The following is a 16,427-nucleotide window of genomic DNA, read 5'->3' as shown; positions in this document are numbered from 1 at the left end:
TTATTCTGCAAAGCACCAGAGGGCAGGACAAGAAACAATGGTTGGAAACTGATCAAAGAGAGAAGCAAACTGGAATTAAGGAGAAACTTCCTAACAGCGAGGACAATTAACCAGTGGAACAGCTTGCCTCCAGAAATCGTAGGTGCTCCATCACTGGAGGTTTTTAAGAAGAGAATGGACAGTCACTTCTCTGAGATGGTATAGGTTCTCCTGCTTGAGCGGGGAGCTGGACTAGAAGACCTCTAAGGTCCCTTCCAGCTCTGTTCTATTCAATCAACAGCTTCGTAATCTTTTCCTGTTTAACAAGGCTAATAAGTTATCGGAAGTGGTGGTGGTTAAAAAAAAGCTGATTCATATCTGAGCTATGCATCCGGAAAGGTTTGGCTGGAAGCAGAAATTCATTTTAGAGCATGTCTAAGGAGATAGAAACCAGTACCAAGCTGGAAGAGATGAAGGAAAGGAAGTAGGATGGTTTTATTTCGAGTTAATTTAGCCCTTGGCCCATTCATTACTTTTCAAACAGCATGAGGCTTGAGTTAGTGCAACATGCTTAGTTTGTAATAATTTTGATCAACGATCGGCCATCACGAAGGAAAGCGCCACTGAAATCAAAAGGATGTGGTTTAAAGGCAGGCAGAACAGGCAGAAATGTTTGCAAATGAGAGTAGGCTACAGATGATTAATTGGATTGCCAGCTCGGTGCTCGAATCTGTTCTTTGCAAACTAGAGTTACAGCTTATGCCGACTTACGGCCTCAGCTGAGGCCAAACTGTCCGTGGCTAAGCCAGACATTTGTTCAGTTGAGTTTTGCCCCATTTTTAAAAACCTTTCTTGCCAACGTTGTTAAATGAATCCTAGAGGTGTTAGTTAGGTTAGTCCAGGGGTAGTCAACTTTGGCTCTTTTATGACTGGTAGGCAACCTTGGCATTTTTATGACTGGTGGACTTCAACTCCCAGAATTCCCGAGCCAGCATGGCTCAACTTGGAAACTTCTACAGTTCCCCTCACTATGGCTGACTCAGGAATTCTGGGAGTTGAAGTCCATGAGTCATAAAAGAGCCAAGGTGGCCTACCCCTGCCCAAATGCCTGAATTTTGATCACATGACCGTGAGGAAAAATATTTAAACCAGGGGTCTTCAAACTTGGCCCTTTTATGACTGGTGGACTTCAACTCCCAGAATTCCCAAGCCAGCATGGCTCAGCTTGGAAACCTCTCCCTTTCCCCTCCGCATGGCTGACTCAGGAATTCTGGGAGTTGAAGTCCACGAGTCATAAAAGAGCCAAGATTGCCTACCCCTGGGTTAGTCATACCGTTGTTAAGTGAATCTAGCTACCCCATTGGCTTTGCTTGTCAGAAGGTTGCCAAAGGGGATCACGTGATCCTGGGGACCCTGCGACCGTCATAAATATGAACCAGCCACCCTCTGAATTTTGATCATGTGAGCACAGGGATGCTGCAATGGTGGTAAATGTGAAAAATGTGTGTGAAAAACGCTCATACTGTAAGTCACTTTTTTTTCAGTGCGGTTATAACTTCAAACCAAATGAAAGGTTGTAAATGGAGGACTAGCCGTAATGGCCTGGGACGAGGGAACCCGACATGATTTAGTCATCAAACCACGGCGCTGATCCTGGCGTTTCCGCTGAGCCCAGAAGAAGCGCCGATCAGCTGGAATGTTGCAGCCTCTCCAGGGTCTTGTGATTTACATTCAGAGGCTTGGCAACCGATTCATATTTATGACGGTCAGAGTGTCCCAGGGTCATGTGAAGTGACCAAAACCTGCTGCAACCACCCAGCAGACGGGGGGGGGGAATAAAAACCAAACACCCCCCCCATCCCACCCCCGCTGCCAATCCTCAACAGAAATACTCACAACAATGAAAACCTCGGATAGGAGGAAGAGTGCCACCAGGCAGGCAGGTGTCTTGTTCAGCTGTGGCTTGGGGGCACTTTTTTCAGTGTCCTTGTAACTTCAAACAGTTACTAAGCGAACTGTTGTAAGTCAAGGACTACGTGTACTTTATCACCTTTTTCCTCTTTTTTTTGGTCATCAAGTTTTTGACCCCTTGCCAGGCGACGGGTGGTCCTCGGATGTTGCCATATCCTAAAAGTGATACAATGGGTGAAAAGGTTGAAAAAGCCCTGTCCTAGAACTTCTCCTACTTCTGCTAGAAGTCATCTGTCCCTCCTTCTTCTCATTCCCCACCTGTCACTCTCTGTCTTCCATACCCTTTCCTATTTCTCTTCTGATTCAGTCAGTTCATTTAAGTAACCCAAAGTCTTTTGGGGGTATTGGCAACCGTCGGCAGTTTTACTACATCCTTCCAAGGATGGCAAGGATCTCTTCCCATCTTCTAGGCTTGGCCAAGTTAGAATCCTAGGAGAATTAGTAGGAGACAGTTGCTGCTTTTATTTATTTATTTATGAGACTTATATACCGCTTTAAGTGCAAGCACTCTCTAAGCGGTGTACACTAGTAAGCAATGTGTATATATATATATATATATATATATATATATATATATATATATATATATGTAGGTCTTTGGTTGTTCGGGTTTTCTCCCGCGTAAAATTGGAAGTGTCTTGGCGACGTTTCGACGAAGTCCCATTCGTCATCTTCAGGCTGGTGTTTTCAGCTTCGTGCTTCGAGCAGCAATGTGTGGTCTTAGCTGTTTCTTCCTTTTAACTGCCAGTGGGGGTATGAACTGATTGGGTGGGAGCTTGGCTGTGTTCTGATTGGGTGGAGGTGTGTTCTGATTGGTTAGGGGCGTGGCTGTGCTCTGATTGGCTGGGGGGTTGGCTGTGCTCTGATTGGCTGGGGGGTTGGCTGTGCTCTGATTGGCTGGGGGAGTGTTCTGTTTGGTTGTGCTCAGGTTAGTCTGAGTTGCAGAGGGATTCAAGATTTTGGGCTGCCCTGCCATTCCTTGGCTTCGCGTTCGTGGTCGTGCTTCCAAGGAATGGCAGGGCAGCCCAAAATCTTGAATCCCTCTGCAACTCAGACTAACCTGAGCACAACCAAACAGAAACTCCCCCAGCCAATCAGAGCACAGCCAACCCCCCAGCCAATCAGAGCACAGCCAACCCCCCAGCCAATCAGAGCACAGCCAAGCCCCTAACCAATCAGAACACACCTCCACCCAATCAGAACACAGCCAAGCTCCCACCCAATCAGTTCATACCCCACTGGCAGTTAAAAAAGGAAGAAACAGCTAAGACCACACATTGCTGCTCGAGGCACGAAGCTGAAAGCACCAGCCTGAAGATGACGAATGGGACTTCGTCGAAACGTCGCCAAGACACTTCCAATTTTACGTGGGAGAAAACCCGAACAACCAAAGACCTACATACAAATACCCGCGAAAACCTCAGAAAACATATATATATGTATATATATATATATATATATATTTACATTGCCCCCAACAATCTGGGTCCTCATTTTACCTACCCCGGAAGGATGGAAGGCTGAGTCAACCTTGAGCCGGTGAGATTTGAACCGCTGACCTGCTGAACACAGTCAGCTAAAGTGACCTGCAGTACTGCACTCTAACTGCTGCGCCACCTCGGCTCTCTAAAGCGCAGCCAGAGATAACCTAGCCTAAGGACCAAGGCAGAACAGGTCATCAAAATCTTGACTTCAATCTTCAGGAAGCCTTCTCAAAGTTGTCAACAAATGGTAATTTTTCAGGGGAGGGAAGAAGGAATCAATTAAAACCCATGGCTGGGAAAGAAGGATAAATTTTACTCCACAATTGTTTTTGTTGGGTATTGTTTCCGATTGTGATGACAAAGAAACTATTTTAATGTTAAACTTAATTACAGCGGCAAGGTTGTTAATAGGACAATATTGGAAGAAGGAATTTTTTGCCTACTTTGCAGGAATGGTTTTTTTAAAGTTTCTTACTTATCTGAAATGGCAAAAATTTCGGCTTTTTTGAAAGATCAATCGCAAGAGAAGTATCTTTTGGTGTGGAAAAGATGGATAAATTTTATACAATAGAAGTATGATATTAGAAAATATTATTTAGCTTTTGAATAATTTATATTTAAAGTTTAAGATATTATTTAGAAGTGTAGAATAGTTGTTTTTTTTTCTTTTCATTATTTTTTTCTTTTCTTTTTTTTTTCTCTTCTTTTTCTCTTTCTGTTTTTTATATATAATGGAGTTAAAGTACTTAACAATTCGTTTACTGAATGTAATCATATTTGTTTGAGGCTTATTTGAGTTTAAAAGTTTTTTCTTTTAAGTTCTAGTTAACCCTGTATTCAGCTCTGGGAAGAATGGGGGAGGGTTTTGGGGAGGGTTGGGAGGGATTGGGAAAGGGGTTTTTATTGTAAAATTGTAAAAATTTATAATAATAATAAAAAAAACTGTGGCTGGGAAGAATTATCTCCAGGCTATTAAATCAATTTAATTTTAACCTAATGTAAATGGCATCAAATTTATTCCTCGTCCTCCCCTAGCTCCTTTTTTGGGGGAGTTTGCTACCTCCCCTGTCATAAAAATTCAACAGTGCTTTCAAGTAGCTTCCCCCCCCCCCCCGTCGGCTCTTCAATTGTACTTGCTGGCAGAAAAACATCCCTGCGTTTTTGCTGCCTCTGTTTCTTTCCTCTGGTTTTAAGAACAAGTCGCGATTGTGTCGGTTTTTTTGCCTTGGGAAATACAGTTTTTGCATGTTGCGTTGGGTCAAGGCTAGGGGCTCGGTTGCTTTGACGGAAGGAATCAGCCCGATTGGTTGGCTGAATTTGGGTCTACAGTTCTAAAAAATAAAAAAATAAAAAATAGGAAGCTTGGTGAAGAAGGTAGGATGATCAGAAGTAGGAAAGCTGAAAAAGCAGTCTGGATGTTTAAAATGCCTCAAACAAAATTTTGTAATTGGACTGATGGATTTTGCTTACCAGACGTTGCTCTTGAGCTCTGTGGTTATTTATGTTGGGTGTGCAGAACAGGAAATGCACTTTTTTTTTTTTTAGTGACAGTCTGGAAGCTTAGAATCAAAAAGCCCAGCTCCAGTTGCAAAATCGTGGCCACCATCTTGACTTTTTTGACTCCCTCTGCAAGTGCCTCTGATGAAACCTGAAGTGTTTTTTTTTTCTCTTAAATCTCAGTTTCTTGTCTGTGTTAAAGTCAATATTCAAATGCTCAGTGTTATCAGTCCCACAAAACTTACAAAGGGCGAAAATCTCTCTCTCTCTCTCCTCTCCTCTCCTCTCTCTTCTCTCTCCTCTCCTCCTCTCCTCCCATCTCCTCTCTTTTCCGCTCTTCTCTTCTTTCATCTTCTCTTTCTCTTCTTTCTTTCTCTCCCTTCTGTCTCTTTCTTCTCTCTCTCTTTCTTCTCTTCTCTTCTCTTCTCTCATCTTCTTCTCTTCTCTCTTTCTCTCCCTTCTGTCTCTTTCTCTCTTCTCTCTCTTTCTTCTCTTCTCTTCTCTTCTTTCATCTTCTTTTCTTCTCTTCTCTTCTTTCATCTTCTTCTCTTCTCTCTTTCTCTCCCTTCTGTCTCTTTCTCTCTTCTCTCTCTTTCTTCTCTTCTCTTCTCTTCTTTCATCTTTTTTTCTTCTCTTCTCTTCTCTCTTTCTCTCCCTTCTGTCTCTTTCTCTCTTCCCTCTCTTTCTTCTCTTCTCTTCTCTCCTTGTTTTCTTCTCTTTCTCTTCTCTTTCTCTCCCTTCTGTCTCTTTCTTCTCTTCTCTTCTCTTCTCTTCTCCTCTCTCATCTTCTTTTCTTCTCTTTCTCTTCTCTCTTTCTCTCCCTTCTGTCTCTTTCTCTCTTCTTTCTCTCTTCTCTTCTCTTCTCTCCTTGTTTTCTTCTCTTTCTCTTCTCTCTTTCTCTCCCTTCTGTCTCTCTCTTCTCTTCTCTTCTCTTCTCTTCTCTTCTCCTCTCTCATCTTCTTTTCTTCTCTTTCTCTTCTCTCTTTCTCTCCCTTCTGTCTCTTTCTTCTCTCTCTCTCTCTTTTTCTCTCTTCTCTCTCTCTCTTTCTCTCCCTCCCTCCCTTTTCACTTTTCTCTTGTAAGCCTAAAACAGTCACAATATGTGTCATGTTCTAGTACCGTGTCTTTGAGGCTGAGAAAGCAAGGCGTAAAGTTATCTCTGTTTTCAAAATTAAACAGCGAATCGCAAGAGTCCCGTTATGTAGGTCATGTATGAAGTAACAATACACGGATCATGTAAGAAGAGCCCAGACAGAATGGAAATGAAGGCAGAGTGGTAAATGTTTTATAGAATGGAAGTGAGATCCAGGACTGTGCTTGGAGAAATGCAATTTTCTTTTTTTTTTTTTGGTGGCTGGAGTCGGGTAAATTAAAGTTCTGTTCCTGCTCTTGTGATGGTTTTGAACTGAAACTCAGAGAGAAGGACAGTATGCTTTTTAATTGTTTTGTAAGAGCAAATATGGGATTTTTTTTTAAAAAAAAGTAAGCAAAGTTATCTTATTTCCCAGGGTCGTTTCATTGTTTTGCTAAGCAGACTTAACCTTGTCCTCACTAAACATCTGTAGAGTTTCTGGATGGCTCAAAGCAGCTAATCAAGAGAGGATATTAAAAAAATTGTTCGCTATCCCAGTAGTCCTCCACTTACGTCCACAATTGAGCCAAACAGTTCAGTCTCTAAGCGAGAAACTTAAGTGAATTTTGCCCCATTTCATAACTTTTCTTGCCATGCAGTTCTTAAGTGAACTGCTGCAGTTGTGAAGTTGCAACAAGTTTGTTACGCGAATCTGGCTTTCCCGTTGACTTTGCTTATCCGACGGTCACAAAAGGGGATCACTGTGACCATCATAAGTGTGAATCATCTGTCAAGCATCCAAATGTAAATCACCTGACCACGGGGTGTATGAATTGGTTGCCAAGCGTCTGAATTTTGATCACATGATCAATGGGGACACTGCAAAAAGTCCATAACGGTGAAAAACCTGTCGCAAGTGTCGTTGTTCAGTGCCGTTGTCACTTTGAACCTGTTGTAAGTCAAGGACTGCCTGTGGTTTGTCAGCTTTTTTACCAGAGGGAGTTGGTTTTCTTGCCTGAAAAAAAAAATGCGACTTAGTTTTCTAGTTTAAAAACTATAAGAGTTTAGGGCTGTTCAGCGGGAGCTGGGGTTGCATGAATAATTGTCAGATGAGTGTGAATTCCAGCTTGAAACGGCCAGCACAAAATTTATTAGGCAGTTTTGAGCAAAGTGTTGTTCTCTGTGGTTGTGTGAAGGGTAAAAAAGGCAGGGAAGTGGCTGGGCAAAGAGAGGAGATTGCAAAATGCCTGCGACTTAGAGTCACAAGAGACGGTTAGCCGATGCAAGTTTTGCTGCAAGAAATGTAGGCTTGGCAAATAAACATTATAGTGGGGTTTCATATAATGCAACAGGACAAAAATAGCACAACATTGTAAATTAACAAAGAAAACTTTGGGAGAAAAGTGGGTTTTATAAGACCTCGTGTGAGAACCCAATTGTATTTTCGAAGAATTGTATTCCTATTTGGAAATTAATATATTCTGGGGATTTTAAAGTGGTTTTTTTTTAATGTATTTGTTATAACTTTGGAGAACAGGGGACCTCTGGTGAAGGCATAGCTGCTGTGGGGCACCTCCCGATTCTCTAAATGTAACCTGTGGTTCATAGAGGAAACCGTGATATGTATGCAATCTACAGTTTACGGGAAGAGTATCCATGAGCAGGCTTCGTTTATGGATCCCCAGAGGGAGTAACTGTTCCATCTCGAGGTTTTTACAGGCTGAGTCACAAGCCACACATGGCTGTTCCGTCTCTTTGTTTTATCCCATTTACAGCGAGAGAGGGAGGGAGGAAGGGAGGGAGGGAGAGAGAAAGAGAGAGAGGAAGAAAGATAAAGAAAGGAAAGAAAAAGAAAGAGAGAGAAAGAAAGGGAAAGTGAGAGAAAGAAGGAAAGAGAAAGAAAGGGAGAAAGAAAGAGGGAGAAAGAGAGAGGGAGAAAGAAAAAGAAAGAAAAGGAAGAAAGAAAGACAGACAGAAAGAAAGAAAGAAAGAAAGAGAAAGGAAGAAAGGGAGAGGGAGAAAGAAAAAGAAAAGGAAAAAAGAAAGAAAAGAGCAAAGAGAAAGAAAGAGCAAGAGGGAGAGAAAAAAGAGAAAGAAAGAATGAGAAAGAAAGAAAGAAAAAAGAGAGAGAGAGAAAGAGAGAGAGAGGGAGAAAGAGAAAGAAAGAAAGAGAGAGAGAAAGAAAGGGAAAGAGAGAGAAAGAAAGAAGGAAAGAGAGAAAGAAAGAGGGAGAAAGAAAGAGGGAGAAAGAGAGGGGGAGAAAGAAAAAGAAAGAAAGTAAGAAAGAAAGAAAGAAAGAAAGAAAGAAAGAAAGAAAGAAAGAAAGGGAGAGGGAGAAAGAAAAATAAAAGAAAAAAAGAAAGAAGGAAAAAAGAGAAAGAAAGAGAGAAAGGGAGAGAGAGAAGAAAGAACAAGAAAGAAAGAAAGAAAAAAGGGAGAGAGAAAGAGAGGGAGAAAGAGAAAGAAAGGAAAGAAAGAGAGAAAAAGAAAGAAGGAAGGAAAGAGAAAGAAAGAGGGAGAAAGGGAGAGGGAGAAAGAAAAAGAAAAGGAAAAAAGAAAGAAAGAAGGAAAAAAGAAAGAGAGAGGGAGAGAAAAAAGAGAAAGAAAGAACGAGAAAGAAAGAAAGAAAAAAGGGAGAGAGAGAGAGAAAGAGAGAGGAAGATAAAGACAAGATCCTTTCTCCTTGTTTCCCATCTTCACCAGGATTGTAAAGGAAGGGAGAGTGACGTTCTGAGTTGAGTTGTTTTTCTCTTGTCAACTATCCAGAGGCCGAATGCAAAATGCCCAGTTTTGCCAAGGGTTCTTGTATGTGCAGCTCACCAACAACCACAGGCTTCCCGCTGCCAGTAATTCATTCTTCTAACGAAGGAGACTTAGCGGTGAGAAGCCAGCCAACCGAGATCTTGGGTTGGCAGGGGCTGGAAAACTGGTGGGATTTAGGTGTGTGATATGGAAGGGGTCTTATCAGTGCTCTGCAACTGAAGATGGCCTGCCGGGATGGTTTTGAATCAACGGTTACGTTGGCGGAGACTCTGGGCCACTGGCCTCCAGCCCTTTTAAGTTTTGTAGACTGGAGGCTAAAACATATAAGGAACGGTGGCTGGAATTGGGTAGGTCTAGTTAAATGAAGAGAAGGACGAGGGGGGACAGGATAGCAGTCTTCCAGTATCTCAGGGGCTGCCCCAAAGAAGAGGGAGTCAAGCTCTTCTCCAAAGTACCTGAAGGCAGGACAAGAAGCAACGGATGGAAACGAATCAAGGAGAGAAGCAACCTAGAACGAAGGAGAAACTTCCTGACAGTGAGAACAATTAACCAGTGGAACAACCTGCCTCCAGAAGCGGTAAATGCTCCAACACTGGAAGTTTTTAAGAAGTGATTGGACAGCCATTTCTCCGAAATGGTGTAGGGTTTCCTGCCTGAGCAAGGGGTTGGACTATATGACCTCCAAGGTCCCTTCCAACTTTACTACTATTACTATAATTTGAACATTGAGCAGGTCAACCTGTTGCTGGGACCCTGTTAGTTCTGGATGCTCATTTTGCCTTCCTTCCTTCTCTTCTTTTTATCCCTCCTCCGTTTTTTTTTTTTTATGAGATATTCAAAGGAAGTTGGCCTTTTTATGTAGATGAAGTGATTTACCAACCATTTACCCTTTCTGCTTTTCACACCTTCCACACATTTTACTTGCATGTTTTAAAACTGTTTCAGTGATTGAATCATCCCTTTGGACACGTGAATACCAAATAATTGTTTTATTCCGGTTCATGCATTAATCAAGATTTCCATAGAAGTGTCAAAATGTAAGTGAGTGACAAATTAGGGAGTGGCCACCAGTCACAAATGCAAAATGCCCCAAATGCACTTTGTACAGCAGTCCTAATTTGGAGGCTGGGTTGTGAATAACATTTTGGGAGTCTGTCATAACTCAGGACAGTGGTTAAGTGAGGGCTACCTGTATAGCGATTTTACTGGTTTTATGTTTTTCTGTATTTGGACTTTGACTGAAATAATACCAAAATGTGAACAATGCAACAGAGGTTAAACTTCCAGCGGCCATTCTATTTTCTCCTTTGAAGAAAGCCCCAGAGGAAGTTAGATAGATTAGATAGATAGATAGATAGATAGATAGATAGATAGATAGATAGATAGATAGATGGATGGATGGATGGATGGATGGATGGATGGATGGATGGATGGATGGATGGATGGATGGATGGATGGATGGATGGATGGACGGACGGACGGACGGACACAGAGACAGACAGATGATAAATAGAAATGATAGATAAATAGAAATAGATGATATAGATAGATAGATAGATAAATAGATAGATAGATAGATGATATAGATGATTGATTGATAGATGAAAGATAGATGATTGATAGATAGATAGGTAAATAGAAAGATAGAAAGATAGATAGATAGACAGATGATAAATAGAAATGATAGATAAATAGACACAGATGATAAATAGAAAGAAAGAAAGAAAGAAAGAAAGAAAGAAAGAAAGAAAGATAGAAAGAAACACTGCCCCCTGTCTGAGCAATCAGGGGGTACATCGTGGTTAGGAGAACCTTGCTTATCTTCCTCACGTGACCTCTTGCAATTCCAATCTCTGTTTGTTATCATTCCATTCAGCTCCGTTTCCTTGAATGTTAGTATGTCTTTCTCAACCTTGACATTTGTCTGGATTTTATTTATCTAATTTCTGTGTAGATCTGCCTTCCTTTTTATCACTCATGGTTCCTGTTCAAGGACTTCACAAGAAGATACTCTTGGTCATCATCAGCCATTCCAGAAAATTTCCACCCATTCTTTAATTCATACCCGAAGAAGGTAGTTGATAGCTTCGTGTCCACCATAGCAGAAGTTATACAAGAGTTTGCCGAAGGAACGACAAGATACAAACCTAACAGCACAGCATAGGCTACCTAAATTTACAACAGCATAAGGAACAGGAGGTTTTTATAGCCGGGAGAATGGAATGGAATGGAATAAGGAATAGAATAAAGAATAGAATAAAGAATAGAGTAGAGTAGAGTAGAGTAGAGTAGAGTAGAGTAGAGTAGAGTAGAGTAGAGTAGAGTAGAGTAGAGTAGAGCAGAGCAGAGCAGAGTAGAGTAGAACAGAACAGAAATAAGGAGTGGGGTGGGGTGGAGTGGAGTGGAGTAGAGTAGAGTAGAGTAGAGTAAAGTTGAGTAGAGTAGAGTAGAGTAGAGTAGTATCAGAAGGGACCTTAGAGGTCTTCTAGTCCAGCTCCCCGCTCAAGCAGGAGAACCTATACCGTCTCAGTCTAGTCTCTTCTTAAAAATTTCCAGTGATGGAGCACCCACAACTTCTGGAGGCAAGCTGTTCCACTGGTTAATTGTCCCCACTGTTAGGAAGTTTCTCCTTAATTCCAGGTTGCTTCTCTCCTTGATCAGATTCCAACCATTGTTTCTCGTCCTGCCCTCAGGTGATTTGGAGAATAATTTGACCCCCTCTTCTTTGTATCAACCCCTCAAATACTGGAAGACTGCTATCCTGTCTCCCCTATTTCTTCTTTTCTTTAGACTAGCCAAACCCAAGTCCTGCAGCCATTCTTCGTATGTTTTAGTCTCCAGGCCTTGGATCATCTTAGTTGCTCTTCTCTGAACCTTTTGCAAAGTCTCGGCCAAAATTGGTTTCAGTGTTCCAGGTGTGACCTCACTAGGGTTTTATAAAGCAGTACTAATACTCCGCATATTTGGAGAAGGGATATATTCCACTTCAAGGAAACGTGAAAAGTTGGTTCCAAATGATGAATTATGTAAAAAACGTTTCATAATTGAAGCTTGAGGAGCTTGGTTTAAACAAAATGCACTCTCAAAGCGTTTTTCATGGCAGGTGCTCCATAGGCTGTGTGCAGATACAGGAATAGTAACGGGGGCAAATAAATACGGCGATTTAAAATTAAGCATATGCTTTTTATCATACTAAATATCAGCCCTGACTTGGGAATGCATAAATATTTCTTTGCTCTGCTCTTCAGATAACCATCTTTTTAATGCCAGACCAAACGCCTGGAGCACCTGCAGATTAGATTTGTGAGAAATTGCTTTTAAAAAAAAAACTAGGCTTAGTTAACATGGCTGCATTATATTAATCAGCATTCAGCTAGGGAGGATGTTACGTTTTTATGTGTTAGTCTTTTTTCTCTCTCTTTAAAGACACTTTTCTTCTTTGTTATCTTTTTTCTTTATTCTTTTGTCCTTTTTAAAAAACATTTTGGCATTTTGTATTTTAACTTTATTTTATCCTTGGTCCTACATATATTTGAAATATACTTTTTTAGAGCATTGGGAAGATTGTGTTTTTTCCCCTCTCCAATAGAATGGAATAGAACAGAATAGCAGAGTTGGGAGGGACCTTGGAGGTCATCTAGACCAGTGGTTTTTAACCTTTTTGAACGAATCACCCCCTTGAGCCAATGATGAAGTTGTCATCGCCCCCCTCCCCAAACATAACCTTTCAATCATCACATAGGAAATAATTCTTCAATTTATCCAAACACTTGTTTTCTTTTCTTTAAAATTGTCATCAGGACATATCGATGCAAATAATTTATTTCCAGTCTTTTTCCCATATCTCAACTGTGTCAAAAATTTTGGTGCCACCCGTCACTTTATTCTCAAACTTCGTGATACATGTATTTCATTATGATCTTATTTATTCAGGACACTTAAATGTAATGACCACTGAAAACAAAATTCAATTGCAAGAAAGTGAAATGCCCGAAAAGAAAAACAGTAACATTTAATGATTGAATTACAAGTGAAATTTAAGACGCAAAAAGAAATATAAAACGGGTAGAGGCTGCTGCGCAACCCGCATGAAGATAAGCGATGCGTATTCACATATGTACGGCATTCTGTACTGAAGCTAGCTGGAGGAACATTTGAAAACACAATTCAATCCACTAATAGCGAGCGATCTGATGTTTTTGTACGACAGATATGCAGCGATTCACTGTACGAAAAAGTCTCAAAAGTGTCCCCAAAACATGTCGCTCCATCGCCCCCATATCACCCCCTTTTTGTTCCTTTGCCCCCGCGTCGCCCCTTCTTGTTCCATCGCCCCCCTGAAAAACAAAATCGTCCCCTGGGGGGGCGATATCGCCCAGGTTAAGAACCACTGGTCTAGTCCAATCTCCTGAGGAAACGGCCTATACCATTTCAGACAAATGGCTGTCCAGTCTCTTCATAAAAATTTCCAGTGTTGGAGCATTATCAAGAGTATCAGGATTGGAAGCTTATCAAAGAGAGATCCAGCCTAGAAATAAGGAGAAATTTCCTAACTGTGAAAGTAATTGATCAATGAAACAGCTTATCACTGGATAACTATTTGCCCAGCACGGTATATGGTCTCCTGTTTGAGCAGGGGGTTGGACTAGAAGATCTCCAAGGTCCCTTCCAACTCTTTATTATTCTGTATTCTGAAACATATTTTAGCTCCTAAACTAAAACAACTGTGGTGGTTCCCCCAACTAGCCTTGAAATAACTGAAACCCGAAAGGCCACTGTCGTAGTTTATATTTCGGTAGGATTTCCTTTCATTTTTGAGAAGTTTCCCCGATGAAACTTTTTGACTTTATTCTAAATGCTTAAATTTAAAAGCCCTTTTGAACGAAGAGCTTGCTGACTTTTTTTTTTCCCCGTTCCAGATTTTATTTAGCAAATGAAAAAAGCTGGTTCGGATGCTCCTGGGAAAAGTTAAAATGCCTCTCGTGGGACGGGTTTTGACAGACCAGTTACACTTTATAAAAAAATTTAAAAAATCTGTTTCCTAAGAAGGAACTTGCAGATGAGTAAAGTAGAAAATATGTCGGCATTACCCTTTTCCCCCTATTCCAGCCTAGCCATAAATTGGTATGTAATTCATTACATCTAGATTTTTAGCATATTAGGCCTTGCTTTTATCTGCTTTCCAGCTGTCCGGTTGCTTTGTAGTTCTAACCAAGTATTTTATTTTTTCTTCTTCCCCATTTAATATTAGGCTTTTCCTTTATTTTGCTGACTCAGAGCACAGATTTTCCAAGAAGAGCAAAGGAGAAGGACAAACGCTGGATGAAAATTCCTCGCTGTCTCTCTGGTATTGCTGAAATACTAATTTCTGCTTTTTTTTTGGTAGTGCGTCCATGCAGGAGCTCAAACATACGCCAGGCCCAGGAAGATCGTCGACATTTCCAGACGCTTCTCCTTTATTTTTTCATATATGTTGATGATAAAAGTAAGGGTGTTATGCCGGAAAACAAAGGGCAAGTGACTTTTTGGCTAGAACAGTCCTCCCTGTTTACGCAAACAGCCCTTATTTAAGGAGAGAGACGCATCGGCCAATTGGACTGGAACTGCCGGCCGGAATGGAAGCTGGCGTAATCTGGGGATTTAAACTCAACTTGGCAATTCGTTGCTTGGAGAAGACAGCTTTTGAAATGTTCTCCTTCCAGGAATGGCTGTAACCATTGAGAGCCTTCTTGATTTGCCTCCGGAACGATGGCTCCCTCCAGATAGCAAGGAACGACCTGTGAATATCAGCTTTGTGCGTCGTTTGGGAATACGGCCACAGCGCTCTGAGGATGCCTAGGAGAGGATTAATGTTCCAAGCCAAAACTCGGTGGCTTTTTCTCGGGCTGGCTTTGCTGCTGAGTCTGTTGCTGATCATGTATCTCCTGGAGTGCGCCCCGCCGACAGAAAGCAACCGATCGCTTCCCGGCCTCGGGGGCGATCATTTCGGCAAGGAACACTACCAGGCCCTTTTGCAAGAGCAGGAAGAGCACTACCAAAACAGGGCCACCAGCCTCAAGCGTCAGATCGCCCAGCTGAAGCTGGAACTTCAAGAGATGAGCGAGAAATTGAAGCTGTTGCAGGACAAGAAAAACCCCAAAGTCCAAAACATGGGCTCTCCGGGCGTCAAGGAACAAACTTCCAACGACCTGTTGGAGTACCTGCATTCTCAGATAGACAAAGCGGAAGTGAGCGTCGGCGCCAAGCTGCCCAGCGAATACGCCGCCATCCCTTTCGAGAGCTTCACGTCCATGAAGGTCTATCAGTTAGAGATGGGCCTCACCCGCCACCCAGAGGAGAAGCCGGTCCGCAAAGACAAGCGGGATGAGCTGGTGGAAGTGATCGAGGCCGGCCTAGAGGTGATCAACAATCCCGATGAAGAAGCTCAAGAGGAAGAAGACGGAATTGGAGAACGGCAGCTTTATAGCGAAAGCGATTTTGTAGAAGGTATTTTTGTTTTTTTTCTACCTAGGCTTGGAAAATAAATAAATTAATAATAATAATAATAATAATAATAATAATAATATAATGTTGGAAGGGACCTTGGAGGTCATATAGTCCAACCCCCTGCTCAGGCAGGAAACCCTATACCATTTCGGACAAATGGCTGTCCAGTCTCTTCTTAAAAAGTTCCAGTGTTGGAGCATTCACCACTTCTGGAGGTAGGTTGTTCCACTGGTTAATTGTTCTCACTGTCAGGAAGTTTCTCCTTAGTTCTAGGTTGCTTTTCTCCTTGATTAATTTCCACCCATTGCTTCTTGTCCTGCCTTCAGGTGCTTTGGAGGATAGTTTGACTCCCTCTTCCTTGAGGCAGCCTCTGAGATATTGGAACACGGCTATCATCTCATCCCTGGTCCTTCTCTTCATTAGAGTAGACATACCCAATTCCAGCAACCGTTCCTTATAGGTTTTAGCCCCCAGTCCCCTGATCACCTTCGTTGCTCTTTTCTGCACCCTTTCCAGAGTCTCCACATCTTGTTTACATCGTGGTGACCAAAACTATATGTGGTATTCCAAGTGTGGCCTTACCAAGGCCTTGTAAAGTGGTACTAACACTTCACGTGATCTTGATTCTATCCCTCTGTTAATGCAGCCTAGCACTGTGTTGGCTTTTTTGGCAGCTGCAGCACACTGCTGGCTCCTATTGAAGGGATTGTCCACTAGGACTCCGAGGTCCCTCTCACAGTTGCCACTGTTGAGCTGCTATTAAGAGTTTGCAGGAAGGCATTCCGCAGCGATTAAGCCCAGGTTGTCCTCGACGTACGAGCACAGTTGAGCCCGAAGTTTCTGTCACCAAGTGAGACTGAGTTTTGCCCCCTTTTACGACCTTGCCACGGAGGTTAAGGGAATCCTTGAAGTTGTTAAGTGAATCTGGCTTCCCCATTGGCTTTATCGATCAGAAGGTCGCAAAAGGGATCACATAACCCTGGGACATTGCAACTGTCATAAGTACAAGCCAGTTGCCAAGCGCCCAAATTTTGATCATGTGACCCCAGGGATGTTGCCACAGTCATAAGTGTGTAAAATAGTCCCAAGTCACCTTTTTCAGTGCCACTGTCATTTCGAACGGTGACTAAACGAGCTGTTATAAGTTGAGGACTATCTCAAACTATCTCAACAAA

General features: G+C 42.0%; 1 protein-coding gene across 3 annotated transcripts in view; it reads left to right on the top strand.

The window, feature by feature from the left end:
• Positions 1–16,427, top strand: part of CSGALNACT2 (chondroitin sulfate N-acetylgalactosaminyltransferase 2) — a 50,709-nt gene that overhangs the window by 13,309 nt on the left and 20,973 nt on the right. For all 3 annotated transcript variants that reach the window (XM_039340746.1, XM_039340747.1, XM_039340748.1), the window contains one exon: positions 14,153–15,252. In XM_039340746.1, the coding sequence (XP_039196680.1) occupies positions 14,598–15,252 (655 nt within the window). In that variant the 5' untranslated portion in view covers positions 14,153–14,597. The remainder of the gene's footprint in view (positions 1–14,152; positions 15,253–16,427) is intronic.

This window comes from Crotalus tigris, unplaced genomic scaffold (assembly GCF_016545835.1).
Source record: "Crotalus tigris isolate CLP2741 ecotype Arizona unplaced genomic scaffold, ASM1654583v1 scf7180000017753.6788120, whole genome shotgun sequence".
NCBI classification, from domain to species: domain Eukaryota; kingdom Metazoa; phylum Chordata; class Lepidosauria; order Squamata; family Viperidae; genus Crotalus; species Crotalus tigris.
Note: the sequence above shows the minus strand (reverse complement) of the source record. Positions and strands in the feature narration are given on the sequence as shown.